General features: G+C 43.4%; 1 protein-coding gene across 1 annotated transcript in view; it reads right to left on the bottom strand.

Annotated features, from left to right (window-relative positions):
• Nucleotides 1-10,683: 10,683 nt before the first annotated feature.
• NRTN (neurturin) overlaps nt 10,684-15,705 on the bottom strand; it is a 185,094-nt gene continuing 180,072 nt past the window's right edge. The window contains exon 3 of the mRNA XM_066574159.1: nt 10,684-15,604. Within this exon, the coding sequence (XP_066430256.1) occupies nt 15,171-15,604 (434 nt within the window). The 3' untranslated portion in view covers nt 10,684-15,170. The remainder of the gene's footprint in view (nt 15,605-15,705) is intronic.

Genomic DNA, 15,705 nt, shown 5'->3' with positions numbered 1-15,705 from the left:
ACCCATAGATCTTCAATGGGATTCAGGTGTGGGCTCTGGCTGGGCCATCCCAAAACTGTGATCTCCTACAGATGAAGCCATTGTCTTGGTGATTTGGTGGTCTGCTTTGTGTGGTTGCTTTTTACCAGAGGCTTGAAGGTCTTGTGCCAACATGGACTGATATTTGTTCATAATTTCCTCCACCTTGACTAAAGCCCCAGTTCCAGCAGCAGAACAGCCCGTACATAATGCTGCCCCCACCATCGTCACTGCGGTTCTGGAGGTCTTCTGGTGATGGCAGAGTCATCAGACAGAACACATTCTCCCCTGACTTCTGGCACACTTTATGAAGGTTTCTGCAAAGCATAGCCAGGCTTGAATGTTTTCTCCTGCAGCTCCTTTAATGTTGCTGTAGGCCTCTTGGCAGCCTTCTGGTCTTTTAATCAATTTTTGAGAGATATCTAGTTCTTGGTGGTGTCACTGTTGTGCCAAATGTAACCTACTTCTTGCTGACATCTTCACCATATCCCATGGTGTATGTAATGTCTTGGAGATGTTTGGTCTCATTTTCCTGACAGATACCTTCCAACAATCTGACCCCTTTGATGAACTGTAAGATCTTTACTGATCAACTAAGAAAATGTCAGGAAAATCCTCCTAGAAAAGCCAAAGTTTATATGGGGGAACCCAGAATCACTTTACATAATGGCAGAGGAGTATTGGCTACTATTTATCAGGAGGTTACAAGTGATTGGCTAATTCTAAACACAGCCACATCCCAAAATATAAGACGGTGTGAACACTTATGCAACCACATTATTTAAGCTTTATTTTTATTTTTCTACCCTAAAAGATTTCAGTTTCTTTTCCAATGGAATTGTACATATAATGGGTCACGTGTAGAGATGAGTGAGCACCAAAATGCTCGGCTCCTTGTTATTCAAGTCGAGCTTTTCGTAAAATTCGAGAGCTCTATTCGAGGAAAGAACCCCATTGACTTCAATGGGAGACTCGAGCATTTTTGTATGGCACCCGCCGGTTGCCGAGCTTTTTTTTGTTTTTCCTGTACACTCTCTCTCTCCCCTCTGCCAAACCAGCCACAAACTACCGTTGACATGCGCAGCGTCACAGCAGGGAGGGGTCAAATCTGACACGTCAGCGGCGGGGAGGGGTTAAAACTGGGGCGGGGTTGAACACGGCGTGATGCTCGCTCGAGTAGCGAGCACCATTGAGTATGCTAACACTCGAACGAGCATCAAGCTCGGCAAAGTATGTTCGCTCAACTCTAGTCACATGGAAGGTGGAAATAAATCTGAAATGATTCATCTTTATTGGAATTTTTCACGTGATGAAAACCTGGCACTTTGACTAAATTCAGCTGTATGTAACTATTAAGGCTTAGATTTGGTTCACATTCTATCAAAATTGCCTGAAATATTTTTTATAAAATGATGGGCACCATAGCAGAAACCTGATGGATCCAATGGCCCTGATGCTGCTTGTCATGTGACATATGCCATTTTTTTGATTTTTCCGTATAGTGCCCTTGCTTTGTTCATCAACTACAAAGGCTTAGAAGAGCTGGTGACCTAAAGTACATAAGAATGAGCATCCCATGTAATAGAAGTAAGGAAAGTATCATTGTTTATGCCAGTTGTAGTCCATCGCTCTGTTATTACTATGAAGATAAAAAAACAGTTCAAATATCAGCTTAATGCAAAAATAAAGATAATATGAATGTAATCAGAATTTTCAGCCAGCATTACGCTGGCTATTGTGCCGTGTTGTAGGAGTTCTGGAGACCCATTAACTCAGTCTCTATTAAAATGTTACTTTGCCTTAAAATGAGAATTGAAGTTTATTGACTATTATTCTGCCAGAAATCCTGTTTAATGGAAAACGCGGTGACCTCAGCCCCACAATCTAATTTGTGAGTGCAGAGAATTTAATTAAACTTTTCACAGAAGTGTATCAGATGTCAGAAGAGAAATGCCTGAGTGCGGCACACAAATGGAGTTCGCTTAACTCTCTGCAACAGTGTTTGCCAACTTCGGTCCTCAGGGCACAGGTGATGTAATTATTGTCAGTCCATCGGAATATAGATGGTGGCTACATGTATGTCGGAGTGTGACAACTTACATGTTGGTTTAATACATCAATACTCGAGCGAGTATTGTCCCTAGCGAGTACCTGCCTGCTCGTGTGTAAAGATTTGGGTGCCGGCGGGGGTGAGCGGTGTGTTGCGGCAGTGACCCCGCCCCCCGCCAACACCTAAATCTTTTCTCACGAGCGGGCAGGTACTCGCTAAGGACAATACTCACTGGAGTACTTGTCCTTAGCGAGTATGCTCGCTCATCTCTACTATACTGTATCGATTGCACTATAATAAGCACAAGCGATATACATGGAAGTCATTGAGGCAACTTGTGAAACTACAGGAGATACTTTGGCCGGTTCTTGAATACATTTTTGGCATATATTCTTTGTTTACATTAAAAGTGTTTCCTGGTTTACGGAAACAATTCTGAAGAGGCAATAAACTGTTAAGTTGTGATGTTAAAGGCATAACTGTCTTTATATCACCCCCGCTGTGCACATAAAGGTGCCGGACTGGCTGCGTACAGTATGTATTATGGCTTACATTACTTTATTTCTGGCAGTGGAAAGAGCAATGAAAGCAAGAAGTCTGATTTTAGTTTCAATATGAAACATACAGGAATATTTTTGTGCCTTGGTTGTGGATCCTTGTGGTCGCCATTACTCTTAAAAGAAACTCCTGCAAAATTAGTTTCCAATAGCAAGGATCCCCTAATCGCCCGACTGGAGGAGCCGTCAAGTGATCGAGCAAGTGTATTATCTTTTCCAAATGTTGTGATGCGTCATACACCCCCAGATCAGAAAGCATTCAAGGGTCTTTCTCAATTATACCAAACTGTACAGTGGCCAGGCAATGGTTAAATAGAAACAAATTAAGTCCTACTCGCCACTCCGCTCTCCCGCTGATGCAGCTTTGCTGTTGCTTCCATCTACACCGCCAGTCTCTGTTTACTTTGGCTGCAATAGTTATCCATATGCACATGTGACTGCTGCAGCCAATCACTGTCCTTGGCGGCCTCAAGCCATACAGTGCTAAGGCCAGTGATTGGCTGCTGCAGTCATGTGTGTTTATGAAACATACTGCAGCCGAGTGTGCAATAGAGGCAGAACACCACAAGAGGATTAAATTCAGGTTGAATAGACTTCTGGGATCAAATGGAATCCCACCAGTGAGGTTCTGCACAGCTGCCAAGACGACACAGAAGGACGGAGCGTTGAGTTACACAGCTATATGTAACACTGTGTAAGCATTGAAGGCTGACGGTCTCCATGTCCATATGATAACAGATGGCTGCGGTCACATGATTTATCCTTCTAGGCAACTATACCTCCATAATACAACATCCAACAGAACATGGCACTATTTTTTATATCAGGTTCATACAGAATCAACCCCCAAAAATCCTTCCCATGCCGCTATATGAAGTCTGAGGCATTTAGAGGCATGGTAAGTAGAGATGAGCGAGCGTACTCCCTCCCTCACTCGAGCACCGCTTTTTCCGAGTATCTGACTACACGGACGAAAAGATTTGGGGGGCGCCGGGGTGAGCGGGGGGTTGCAGAGGGGTGGGGGGGGGGAAGAGAGAGAGCTCCCCCCTGTTCCCTACTGCTACCCCCGCTCCACCACGCTGCCCCCCGAATCTTTTCGTCCGAGTAGTCAGAAAAAGCGGTGATCGAGTGCAAAAACACCCGAACCGAGTACGCTTGCTCATCTCTAATGGTAAGACTATATTGACTTTCACTGGGGCCAGATAACTTGGAGGTTTTATACACTTTCAGTGGGGTCCTATTATAGCTCAATACAGCTTGGAGGTTGTACTGGTCTGTATGGATGGATGTGTACTTCAGCCCCGTGTGCCCCTTATAATATGTACTTAGTATGCACCATAAATGTTTGCTCAGTGGAGTCTGATTGCCTACATGGTCATGTTGTTTGGTCCATTAGGTATAACTCAAGAATCCCACAGCATTTGATAGCGCTGAATAATGTGTTCAACATTTATTATACCCATGGTGAAGAATACATCGATATACTGTAACACACATTGGGGCAGATTTACTATTCGAAATATGCCAATTTTCTGGTGCAATTTGTGCAAAAAACTGTCTTACATGGTTTGCACCACATTTGCACCACATGTGTTTTTAAACAGTTCTGGACACTTTTTACGACTTGTTCAAGAAGGGGTTGTGGCTTTTAAAAAATGGGGCGAGACCTAAATGTGACATTGTGCATCAAATATTTGCCAAATCTCAACCTAACTTTTGGCAGAATTTTGGTATAAACTAAGCCAACTAATAGGTGGTGTAAAGTTAGTCTAGAGCTGCTGTGACAAAGCTGATGCATTTTAAGACTGTCTACTCTGTAGTGGTAAATGAGCCAGGGGGTCATCATACTTTTATCGTAGACCGGTATCTTTATCATATAGTACATTCTCCTGACTGGGTCCTGGAGCATTTGAGAAAGATACTCTGCATGCACAGTGCTTGTGGAGGCGCACGGGGGAATTACAGGGTTGTATTTAGCTGTGACGTGGCCATCAACAGTTTACATAAGGGTGTGATGACTCCCTGCTCCTCTGCCCCTGGGTAGGTTTGTCAGCAGGTTGGCATGGGCAAAATGAGAATCCTTTTAATTATTGAGTGCTATCGTTTTGTACTGCGACCTCACTAGGTCTTCCCCAGCACCTAGTATCATACATACTTAAGCCCTTTAAATATTGGGAGCTGCCATCAAAGGATAAATTGCTTTGTTCCCACGGTGCTTGTAATGAAGACGAACGCCCTTTTTAAAAATTAAATATGTTTTAAAAGACTTTCTTCTGTTGGCGTGATGAGCAACCAAAGCCCCCCAGCAGCCCAACGATGGGACCAAATCCCAAACTTCAAAACTCTATCCATAGTTTGCTCTTTTTTAATGCAGTAAAACATATTCCATAAATACCTCTTTCTAATAATACACTTTATTTGTTTAAATATTTAGCATTTTAACACCTTTTATACAAAATTAAAAAGTACAAATAAAATTTTGAGAATAAAAAGGAATAAATAGACTTTTACAAATGAAGGAAATTCTGAAAATGTTTAAATAAGGAACAAAATAAACATATCTCTTTGTAGCGTTTAAAGACAAAACGTTATATAGATGTACAGAATTGTAATGTTTACAGAACCCGGCTAAGAGGACATTCTAGTTGTATGTCAAATCCTGCATGTTTTAAGTAATTGACCTTTTATTAAAGTCATTTTAATGATTGGAAGGGGTCCAACCTCTGGGACACCCACCAATCCTGAGCATGAAGTTGAATCGGTGCTGCAGCCCCTTCACTGAGTTATGCAGTGCAGCCCCATTCACGGGATGATAAAGTCATGCTATATCCTTGTGATATATAAACAGTTTAAAAGATGGGAATGCACCGGTAATGTGCTATTGGATCTCATACCATATAAATGCCAGGAAGAGTTGTATAATTTATAGCATACACTGTATTTAGATGTATCCCTATCTTTTTGTATAGTCAGCTGAAGAGGTTTTTACATACAGATTTAGCAAGAGCCATATGAATATTTTTATATAGTAATCAACATTCGTATCACGCTTATGCTATTTGTGTGGCATGGCTGCCCATCTACTTTGTTTTGTATTGGCTGTTACTGGCATAAATCCTTTTAAAGGGAACATGTCAGGTCCTCTAAGCTGCTGGGACTGAAGACAGCAGGGTATAGTGACAGGCATGCTGATTTCAGTGGTCTATCACTCCCCACACCCCCCTTTCTTCAGATGCTGATTGACAGGTCACTCTGTGTGCACAGTAACACAGAAAAGTCAGTCAATCAGCATCTGGAGGAAGGAGTGGAGTGGGGGAATGGGCACATATGAATATACATAAGATTCATTGGACTCATCTCCAGTGTAGCCCTGCAAAGTTTAAAAACTAAGATTTGCAAAACAACTAAACAATCAGTATAAGGCCTCATGCCCAAGGCCATGACGGACTCCGCCAGCGGAATATTGCAGCAGAATCAACCATGGCGCCCCCAAAAAACCCCCATACTCACCTCTCAGATCCGATGCGGGGATTTCTGTCTGCTGAGCCGGGCGGTGGGCAGAGATGCGTATTCACAGGATACTTCCACTGTGCTCACAGCGGAAGTATAGCATAACGACCGGCTTCCATTAACTACAATGGAAGCAGGGTGCGTGTATTCCCGCGGCAAATAGGACATGCCACATTTTCTTTCATGCTTTGGAATTCCACAGTGTGAACATTGTGCTATTAGGTTCAATAGAACCTAATAGCTGCAGGACAATGCTGGGAACTTGCACCACGTGAAACGTGGGAAAAATCTGTCCGTGGGCATTAGCCCTGAGTGACAGACTGCTGAAATCAGCATGCCTGTCGCTGTACCCTGCTGCCTACAGCCCAGACAGCTAAGGCTACCTGACAGGTTCCTGTAATAACTTCCACTCATTATGTTTCATACCAATGCATGGTAGAATAAGGCTTCATGCATGAGTGTCTTTATGACTTCTATCACAGGCATCTAGAGTATGGTCTTAATGTATTAGAATGGGGCCATACTCGCCATTGTTTACAGTGCCAACTGCATGTGGAGTCCACATTACAAATAAATTACACAATGTTCTATCAGATGCTGAATATCACAGAGACATCTCCCCAAGAAGCAGATTTAATGTTTCTAACTGAAAACACAATGATCTGTGGAATAGAAGCTTACACCTAAGTGGCCAATATGTTGCATAATAAAGTTTAATTTGGGTATTTTATTAGGAGCTGAAATGTTTGTGCATGGGGTCTACGCTGGTTCTCAATACTGTAATGATTTTAGACTTTTTTGTGATTAATGTACTTGTTCAACTTGAAGTATTTCTTCTATAAGTCTAAAATGTTAATCCAACCTTGAACAGTTCATTCTTAAATCCACTAGAGGGTGATCTGTATATGTACTAGAGAGACCTTGGTGCCAATATTCAGGGGTTGTCTCAAATGAATGGGACGAAAGTTGCAAATATCCAGCAAGACTGAGCTGGTCATGTATTTCTTAAAGATCTGTTTACTAGTGATGACATCAATGACAATGGTCATACCTGTGATACTAAATTGATTGTTTGTACATAGAGTGGATATAAAACAGTCTACACACCCCTGTTGAAATGCCAGGTTTTTGTAATGTTAAAAAATCCGCTAAGCTGAATCATTTCCGATTTATTTCCACCTTCAATGTGAACCGTTATCTGTACAATTTCATTGGAAGACAAACTGAAATCTTTCAGGGAAAAAAAAAAAACAACCTAAAAAGTGGTTGCATAAATATACACACCCTAAAACTAATACTTTGTTGATGCACCCTTACACTGTATGACAACATTCAGTCTTTTTGGGTCGGTGTCTGTCAGCATGGCACATCTTGACTTGCAATCTTTGCCCACTCTCTCTTGCAAAAGCGCTCCACATCTGTCAGATTGTAAGGACATCTGGTGTGTAGCACCCTCTTCAGGTCACCCACAGATCTTCAATGGGATTCAGGTTTGGGCTCTGGGTTGCACAATTCGAAAACTTTGATCTTTTTCTGGTGTAGCCATTCTCTTGAATGGCTACACCAGAAAAGGTGAAATTCCTCTTTATCTTCAGCTTTTTACCATAGGCCTAAAGGTCTTGTGCTAACATGGACTGATATTTGTTCATAATCCCATCACCTTTGACTATAAAGCCCCAGTTTTAGCAGCAGAACAGCCCCACACATAATGCTGCCCTCACCATTGTCACTGCAGGTTTGGTGGTCTTCTGGTAATGGCAGTGTTGGCTTTGCACGAACAGACCTTCTGGAATTCTGGCCAACAAGTTCCCCTCGGTCTCATCAGACAGAACACGTTCTCCACAGACTTCTGGAAGATGTGATGGAGGTTTTGGTAAAACATAGCCAAATTTGGATGTGTTTCCTTGTTGGAAATGTCTTCCATCTTGCCCCCCTCCCCCACAACCCAGACATATGAAGAACATGGGAGATGGTTATCACATCACTACACAACCAGTACTTACCAGAAACTCCTGCAGCTACTTCAATGTTGCTGTTGGCCTCTTGGCCTCCCGGACCAATTGTCTTTTTTTTCATCACTTTTTGAGGAGCATCCAATTCTTGGTGATGTCATTGTGGCAGTAATTGTAATCCTCTTCTTGCTGACGATCTTCACCAAATCCCATGGTATATGTGATGCCTTGGAGATGTTTTGGCCCCTTGTCGTGACTGACACCTTCAAACAATCAGACCCCTTTGTTGAGCTGAAGGATCTTTACTGACCAACTAAGAAAATGTTAGGAAAATCCTCCTAGAAGAGCCGAACTTTATATGGGGGAAATCAGAATCACTTTATATAATGGCAGCAGAGTGCTGACTACTATCTATCAGGAGATTACATGTGATAGACTGATTCTGAACACAACCACATCACTAAATATAAGAGGGTGTGAACACTTATGCAACCACATTTTTAGCTTTGTTATTTTTATTTTTCCACCTTAAAAGATTTCAGTTTGTTTTTGCATGGAATTATACAGATAATGGGTCACATGGAGGGGAGGGGGGGATGATTCATTGGTACTATTGTTTCTTGTCACCACCGGAAGCTAGGGGTTTGACAGGGCTTGCATGGAGGAACACCCCTGGCATGCCCCTAGCTCCCTATTGGCTGAATAATGAAAGGTCCTAGCAGCGTGTGTATTGATTTTGTGGCTGGGCTGGAGGGTTAGGGTTCATTTTTCTGTCAGGCTTACATTATTAGCTGTAAATGCAGAAGCCTTTACAGCTATTAATGGAAGCCTAACAGGAAAACTACCGTATATACCGGCGTATAAGACGACTTTTGAACCCCGAAAAATCTGCTCTGCAGTCGGGGGTCGTCTTATGCGCCGGTAATACAAAAAAAAAAAAAGTGTAAAAAAAAAAAATTTTATTACTCACCTCCCACGGCGTCCTGTCGCGCTCCGGCAGGATGTCGCTCGCTCCGGCAGGCTGTCGCTCGCTCCTCGTCCCCGGCGCAGCATAGCTTTCTGAATGCGGGGCTTGAAATCCCCGCTTCCAGAAAGCTAATACACACGCCGGCAGCCATGACAGCATTGAATGGCTGTGATTGGCTAAAGCACACGTGGCTTCAGCCAATCACACTATTCAATGACATCATTGAATGGCTGTGATTGGCTGAAGGCGCACGTGTTAGCAATCACACCCATTCAATGATGTCATTGAATAGTGTGATTGGCTGAAGCCACGTGTGCTTTAGCCAATCACAGCCATTCAATGATGTCATGGCTGCCGGCGTGTGTATTAGCTTTCTGGAAGCGGGGATTTCATGCCCCACATTCAGAAAGCTATGCTGCGCCGGGGACGAGGAGCGAGCGACAGCCTGCCGGAGCGAGCGACATCCTGCCGGAGCGCGACAGAACGCCGTGGGAGGTGAGTAATAAAATTTTTTTTTTTCTCCACTGAATACCGGCGTATAAGGTGACAGTTGGGGGGTCGTCTTATACGCCCCGTCGCCTTATACGCCGGTATATACGGTAACCCTAATCCTAACCCTCCAGCCCAGCCACAAAATTAATACACACACCGCAGCTATCAGTGTCCCTGGAGCAGCCCTCCTCTTACATCTCCCTTGGCCAAGTGCTAGCCGCCACCTCCGCTGACAGTGTGATGTGGTGGTGCAGGAGGAATCCCTCTGCAGTTATGCTGTGCCGCCGCTCCCTCACTGGTCCATGTGGCCACTTTTTTCACCCGGTATGCCAGATCTCTCCTCCGTCCCAGCCGCCGGCTGTCTGCTGATGACAGGCTGTCTGCTGATGACAGCTGTTTGCCCTGCTCACTTAGTGTTCTGTTCCGCTCTGCCTCTGCCACCGCTGCTCGCAGTCTTGTCGCTGTTCTCCCTGTCATGTCAGAACGGCACTTGGGGGATTAAACACGCTCCCCAGCCAATCAGAAGCTGGGGGCATTACTAAATGTGAAGACTGCTTCAGCCAATCGAGAGCTAGGGGCCTGACAGGGGCGTTCCTCCATGAAAGCCCTGTCAAATCCCTAGCTTCCAGTGGTGACAAGGTACAATAATACCTGATTCCTCTGTGTTGAATTTTTTAACATGACACAAACCTGGCATTGTAACAGGGGTGTGTAGACTTTTTATATCCGCTGTACATCTGTTTTCTCAGAATTTTTAGAACTAATAACTTTTTTAAAAATATAAACATTGCAATTAGAGATGAGCGAGCATACTCGCTAAGGCTAACTACTCGAGCGAGTAGTGCCTTATTCGAGTACCTGCCCGCTCGTCTCTAAAGATTCGGCTGCCGGCACGGGTGACAGGTGAGTTGCAGCGGTGAGCAGGGGGAAGCTGGGGGGGGAGAGAGGGAGAGAGAGATCTCTCCCTCCATTCCTCCCCGCTCTCCCCCGCCGCTCCCCGCCCCCCGCCGGCACCCGAATTTTTAGAAATGAGTGGGCAGGTACTTGAATAAGGCACTACTCGCTCGAGTAGTTTGCCTTATCGAGTATGCTCGCTCATCTCTAATTGCAATATTAACTTGCGTATTATCGGTGGAATATACATATATGGCAATGCAAATAAATAATATTTGTTTGGGTACAAATCATTTTCCATGATGCAAATCCTTTATACGATAATGAAGTTGGTTTCTTAGATCTTATTTTCATCAGAAAAATCTGCAGCTGAAATCCAAGGCTGCCCTTAGATTCCTGCCACTGATTTGCATTTGGAAATACTTTGGATCCGCACAAGGATTTAACCCTATGCAATGGCGCAAATCCGTTTGCGGCCCCAAAACATAGTTTTTGTGTGGTTTAATGTCAATTCATTTTATTGATCGATTGCATGGATTCTCATTAAAATTATTATGACATGGAAACCACAAGGATTCTGACACGGATTTCAGCACAGAATCCACTCTGTCATGTGTGAACAGGGCCTTTCTCATTCAGTGCTGAAGTTAAGTACATCTCATATATCAAGTTGACTTGAGTCCATGCTGGCTCAAAATGACATTAAGGGCAGATGGACACTTTTTACTGATTTCAATAAGTTACTGGTGTAAAGGGTTAAATGACTTTGGGCCCCTGACCTCCCACTGACAATACACAGCTAGGCATAGTTGGGGATTTTGTACATCAACATAATCAAAGTTGTGTTCAAAATTGGATGTCCATTTTTGAGCCAATTATCTCTCTTTGCAGGGTGTTTTCAACTGCATTCACCTCAGACGCCTCACTGCAATGTCATTTATTTCTTAGATTAGAAACTCACTTCAGCAGCAAATGAGGAATTGGATAAATAAGAAACCACCTTTACAACATCTTATTTGGTTTATTGTATTTGAGTGGATGTCTAGTTTTTCACTGAAAGTTTTCAAAATCTTAAAGTGTACTTGTTTTCAGGTGACTTTAGAATCAACCATTATATGACATGTATCCTCCAGAGTATGTGGAGACTAGCTGCTATAATGTCTCCCAAACACGACATCCAGCTCCCTCATCTCCCTACAGTGCACCCTCATGAGCAGCAGTACTGAGCAGTGTAGCTGTGAATCCAGTAAACGCATTCTAGAGCCAATAGTGGTGCTTGTGTTGCTTTCACTGCTCTCTTTGCAACTGCTTCCTCTTCCCCCATCTTCTCCTCAGTTAAGCTGAAAACTGTATTGTTTCTGCCTTTCTCAAGTCATTTTTTTCAGTAAATTGAGGGTAATTGATCAGTGCAAGAGGCAGGGGAGAAGAATTGGCTGATAACTGTAGAAAGAGGTATTTATCTGTACAGAGTTTTTGAAGTTTGTTGAAACGACAGTGCCCAGTTACATAACAAGTGCAAGATACGAAGAAAACTGATTCATTACTTTGACTGGAATTTGGTAGAGAGCAATAATTGAGGATAAACACAGGAAAATATGTTCCAGTAGAATTGGCCTCACCTTGTTGTGGTTGTAAGAACTTGCATGCTTACTTATAATATAATTTCCAGGACTGAACTATTAATTTAGTTGGGATCCCTGCTGATCAGCTGATTAAAGTGGCAGTGGCCATGGCTGCTTCAGTTTATGCCAGACACAGCACCGTGTATTGTATGGCAGCTGTGCTTGGCATAGCAGCTCAATCCCATTCACTTGAATGGGACCGAGCTGCCGTCAGGCCATGTGACCGTGGAACATGCTTGACAAGAGCCGGCAGTACTGCAGTGCATTGACCAGTAGTCCGCTCATCCTAATTTTATAATGGGCGGACAGCTTAGCAGCACCACTCAATGCACTGAGCAGCGGCCTCCGAGCGCTGACACTGAGGGAACAACTGGGGAGGTAAGTATAAAACTCACATTCCTGGGCTCCACGGGTTTCCTACTTTCAGCCTAACTTAGCTTATGTGGCAAAAATAGGTGACAGGTTCACTTTAAATGATTTGTCCAATATGGGAAAAAACATTCTAATAGAGAGGACTGCATAAGAACACCAAACTAACTTATAGTCACCTTATTGATGTCCTGGATGTTCTGGCCCCTGCCGCTCTAGTTGCCCCTGGCCTCTGCCTGCTTCTGGGTGGTTTGGTCACATGTCGTCTGAGTGTGTAACCATTGCAGCCAATCACTGGCCTCAGCACTGTACCACTAAGTAACAATGTATACGAATGGAGAAAACAACATGAAATAACTTGAACACGGACAGTGAAGCCATGTATTTACAAAGCTACTCAACTTTTAATTCATATTTTAGCTGTGAAATTCTGCTGGTAAGAGGACTTGTCGTCTCCAATGTCTGCTGAACTAACAATTCTGTTGCACCCTGATACTGTCAAATCAATGCTATTCATGTCAACTGCGTGGGATCACACCCTATTGACAAAAGGAATGGTAACAGACACAATTTAATCATACATTTCCAGGAGGAATAAAAGAGGAATGCTGCAATACAGAGCTCTAAGGCCGCCTGCACACGTGTGGATTTTTGCTGCGGAATCCACGGTGGGCGTCTGCACTGCGGATCCACGACAAATATTGTCCGTAGCGTGTTATAGGAAATCGATTCTTCCTGCACACGAAATCAATTCCGAGGAAAATTGCAGCATGCTCCATTTTTGCACAGATTCGTGCAGACGGCTTCCATTACAGACAATGGAACCATCTAACTCGCGGAAAGGTTGCGGGTACCCGAAAAAAAAACATTTGAAAAAAAACCCTGTACTGCTCATGTCCATTGGCGAGCCGCTGGGTCCATCCGTAGTACAGATGAAAACGAAAGAACACAGGTACGCCGGCCGTGGTCAGAGACGGAATCCGCTGCGTGAACCCACATGTGGAATCCGTCTCTGCCGTGTGCAGGCGGCCTAAGAAGAATTGTAGCATTCCTATTTTATGGGAAATAAAAGCATTTCCTTCAGCAGGCGAGCCACGAGAGCTGAGAGGTCATTAAGGTGAAACTGAATCTTTGGTGAAACAGTAATTCTTCAACGTTTATCAACAGAAAGCGTTCTTTGTCTAACACCAACACAGTAAGATACTATTTGACCCGAGATCTGCACTGTTTGCATAGTTAGATACTTCTGTTTAGTGAATGCAATGTAAATAAACAAACTCAATCAAGAAGGATTTTCACCTCAAATCTAAAACTGGCTGCATATTAGGAATAAGAAATGACAGCAGCAGCCAGATTGTAACTATGCTTACAGCCAGAGTTATTGGGAGTTCCTGTTCAGTTGCAGGAGCTGTTTTAGTCAGATTGCGGACATGAAGGGAAGCCATATATCAGTTCTCCAGGACTTTTGCTATTGATGACAGATAACTCTGTCAACAGTCTTTGCTGCCTGGTTTTGTGCTACTAAACTCTGCCACTGCAATGCTGACAGCGCTGCATTGTGTGCACTGACAGCAGGCCCAGGGATTAGCAGACCGGTGGGGATCCCAAGTCGCAGACCCCTGCCAATTAACCCTTGAAGATTTATCCTGAGGTACGGTCATCAATAGTAAAAGTTCTGGAGAAACTGTTTAAGGGAATGTTTAAATGTTGCTAATTTGCTACAGATTTTGGTGCGGATCTGCAGCAGATTTACCCCTTTTAATTGAATTCAAATTCAGGGCTGAAATCCGCCGCAGGTTTGCACCATAATCCAGTGCAAATCAGCGGTGTGTGAACGCACCCCAACTCTGAAACTAAAGCCACAATGCTGTTACCAGTGCGCTGAGCAGCAAACAGAAAAATGGCAAAAAAACAGTGCCAGCAAACTCTTCCCCAGCTGCCTTAGTTTTACACGGACCAATTTTTTGATTTGGGAGGAAGTCCTCCTTAATTCATCAGTCAACATAAATATAAATGGAAGGGTCATTATTTTATTCTGCCGTTTCATAGACACATCCTGGAATATATTCAATACTCATAAATATTACCAATACAGAAATTACATCTCATATACCTCGGCGTTCAATGACATTTACAGGCAAAATGTACAGAATTAAATAATGCTTCTAACCTGGTGCCTTCAGGCTACTTGTGAGAGTAAAAGAAGATATACACTTTAGTGTCATTGTCATAAACTGCAGATGTAAGAGCTTGAATTTTGGCACGGATTTTATGTGACTGCTTCATTTGGTTTCAAGAGATCTCTGCTCCATCTGGACGAAAAATGACCAAAAATTAACTGTACGTACCGTAATTTATTTGATAAAATCTATTTTTGGTTAAAAAAAGACAGAAAAGTCGTCTGTTAGCCGGAAGCAGAGTAGAACCTATAAATATTATACTCCACTGGTATGAGCCCAGTCCACATGCAATATGTTGCAAGCCTGTGTCTTTATATTGCATTGCCATGTAACTACAGGTTTGTATTGTATTTCGGGTCACTCTTGCTGGTGCCATAGGACCTCTAGTTCCTTTATCCCATCTAGCTCTCTCTGTTCCCTGCAACCAACCATTCTCTTTAAGAGTCATATCTCCATGTGTAGAATTCAATGAGGTAGAAATTAAAAATGGTGTCTCCATAGGATGAACCCCTTGGGTATATTCTCTCTGGGGGCACAAATCTATTTTGGGTTTCACCTGTCAAACACAGCCACAATCCTTAGCTGATACTTCTTTGATGGTGTGATAATGATTTTTGGTGTCCAAGAAAGAAATATCATCGTCGTATGCTAGAGGCCGGCAGCATGGTTTGGCTCTTACTTTCTCTCTCTTTATCTTCTTTTTGCCTCGGATGCTCTGCAGAGAGAGGTCGTAGTTGCGTACAGCGGCTTCGCACGTGCCACTGCAATAGCGGAACAGAACAGTCTCGTCTGATACGTATCCCAGACCAAGTTCGCTGACTCTCACCTCCAGCTCTTTGATGGTACAAGGCTGCTTGCGTGCACGGGCTCGCTTCATTCTGGCTACATTTTTTGGATCGTCCCCAGAGTGTATGGATTGGCTGTACCTCTCTACAAGCGTAGAAACAAGTTCTCGAATCTCTCCCTGAGTATAACTCTCGAAAAGGGCCGTGTCTAAAATCAAAACGAAAGGATATTAGTCAAAGAATATCTGACCGTAAAACATTTTTATTTAGAGAAACCTATTAAACACAAAACGCTACAACATTTTAGAG

This window comes from Eleutherodactylus coqui, chromosome 7, assembly GCF_035609145.1.
Source record: "Eleutherodactylus coqui strain aEleCoq1 chromosome 7, aEleCoq1.hap1, whole genome shotgun sequence".
In the NCBI taxonomy this organism is placed as follows: Eukaryota; Metazoa; Chordata; class Amphibia; order Anura; family Eleutherodactylidae; genus Eleutherodactylus; species Eleutherodactylus coqui.
Note: the sequence above shows the minus strand (reverse complement) of the source record. Positions and strands in the feature narration are given on the sequence as shown.